At 40.9% G+C, this 2029-nt stretch overlaps 1 protein-coding gene across 5 annotated transcripts in view; it reads right to left on the bottom strand.

Moving 5' to 3' along the window:
- The window catches only part of LOC109830583, a 3269-nt gene continuing 2264 nt past the window's right edge, over positions 1025–2029 (bottom strand). For all 5 annotated transcript variants that reach the window (XR_002244338.1, XR_002244337.1, XM_020397886.1 and 2 more), the window contains 2 exons: positions 1427–1903; positions 1025–1348 (listed from right to left, as the gene is read on the bottom strand). Coding sequence is in view for 3 of the 5 variants with exons in the window: in XM_020397886.1 (XP_020253475.1) it covers positions 1241–1348; positions 1427–1903 (585 nt within the window). In the remaining 2 variants the exon portion in view is untranslated. The remainder of the gene's footprint in view (positions 1349–1426; positions 1904–2029) is intronic.

Raw genomic sequence — 2029 nt, 5'->3', positions numbered from 1 at the left:
ATTAATCTTTTACATAGTCAAATCTTGTGGCTTATAAGTCAGCCAAAAAATAAGCTAGGGTATCGTACCTGATTTTTTGATGGTTTATAAGCTAACAAAGTAGCATAAAAGCCACCTATTGGGTATTAGGAAATAACAATCTCCAAGAAAAAGGGAAGTACATAATTATGTTAACTCTTGCACATTTATCAAGTTGTGTGAGTCCAAAATCATTAATGAGATAATGTATTTGGAGAACAATATTTAAGACAAAAAGGCAACGATCAGGTACATATATTTATCTTTTAATAGTTGACTGTTTGGGACTGAAAATTAGCCTGTAGGGTTAGTCCAAACGGTTCTAAACTTTTCGTGCTTTTTTTTGCCGCGTCCCCCGAATAATGAAATCCGATTATCATAGATCTCTTATTCCCAAATTCTCCAATTTGCTCTCTTCGTCGTTATCTCCTTCGGCCCCACTTCTCCTCCAACTTGGCCCCCTCCTCGTCCTCATCTCCTCCCCCCGAGTAGTATTGCCTCACGCCGTTCGAAGCTCGGTCGAAAACCCTAGATCTATTGTAGCCATCACCGCACCGACACTTTTACCTCGTCTTCCACCTTCTCCTACGCCTCGTCCTTCTTCTCCGCCTCTTATTCCGTCGTCGCTAACGACCACACCGTCTCTGACAACCCTGCCGTCTCCAATGAACATTGGCAACGGGTGTACAGTCGTCGCCAATGAACATTGGCGATGGCTCGTGCCGTCGCCAATGTTTGTAATCCAAAAAAATATGCTTTTAAGCCCCCAATCGGGAATATACACCTGTTTCTACTAATATTCAACAATATTTGCCGTCTCCAATGAACATTGGCAACGGGTGTACAGTCGTCGCCAATGAACATTGGCGATGGCTCGTGCCGTCGCCAATGTTTGTAATCCAAAAAAATATGCTTTTAAGCCCCCAATCGGGAATATACACCTGTTTCTACTAATATTCAACAATATTCAACAATATTCATATTTATCGATTCACATCTAATAATATTCACGTTCACATTCATCGATTCACATCCAACAATATTCACATTTACATTCATCGATTCACATCCAACAATATTCACATTTACATTCACCGATTCAAATCCAACAACATTAACATTCATCATTCATCAATTCACACATATATACAATCCGGAGGTCATAATATGTTCAACACGATCCAAAAGTCCTCAAAAGTAACAAAAAAGTCTAACTCACCACTCACTCATCATAGTCGTGGTCCCTATCATCGTGATCCCTATCATCGGTGGCGGCTGCATCAGAAGGTCGTACCGTACTGTTGCTTCCTATGGCGGTACCTCCTCTAGCCTAAAAAGAATGTAAATCAATATGAGAATATATTCCAAAATACTCATCATAAATACATATATAATATGATATATATACCTCTCCACCACTTGCACCTGCATGCTCATCAAATGCCAACCCCATAATCTCTGCGTATATATGTTGCGGAAGAAAGTCCTTTAAGGGTTGAGAATCGATGAGTCGCTGAACGACATCCCAAGTTGTTTGTGCACCGCCTAACTCATGCTTAATAGTGGGAAGAAAACTTAAAGCCAATGGAATTTCAACATTCTTCAACAAGTATTTTCCAATCTTACCCACGACGTATGACGTGTCACATGGTCGCGTCGAGGTCACAGATTGGCTGCTAGGCTTATTGGTGGTGGTGAGTGTCTTAACTCTAGCACTTGACAGAGGCACTCTTCCTTTCTTTCTTGATTGTAAATCGTAAGCTCCGTCAACAACTTTCATCCACTCGTCTCTGGTCATGCGGTTAGGCTCTATAGGAGTGTCCTCTGTACTTTGAGACTGCGTGACACGGGACAAGACATCGTTTTGAAAAGCTTCCAACGCCGCCTGCATATCATATATAATAAAATTTAGAAACTTTGATGAAAAATCATTAAGTATATACAAATCTAAAATTGAGAAACTTTGAGACGGCACCCTTTCGTCGCTAATACGTATTGGCGACGGCACGTA

Source organism: Asparagus officinalis, chromosome 2, assembly GCF_001876935.1.
Source record: "Asparagus officinalis chromosome 2, Aspof.V1, whole genome shotgun sequence".
Lineage (NCBI taxonomy): Eukaryota > Viridiplantae > Streptophyta > Magnoliopsida > Asparagales > Asparagaceae > Asparagus > Asparagus officinalis.
Note: the sequence above shows the minus strand (reverse complement) of the source record. Positions and strands in the feature narration are given on the sequence as shown.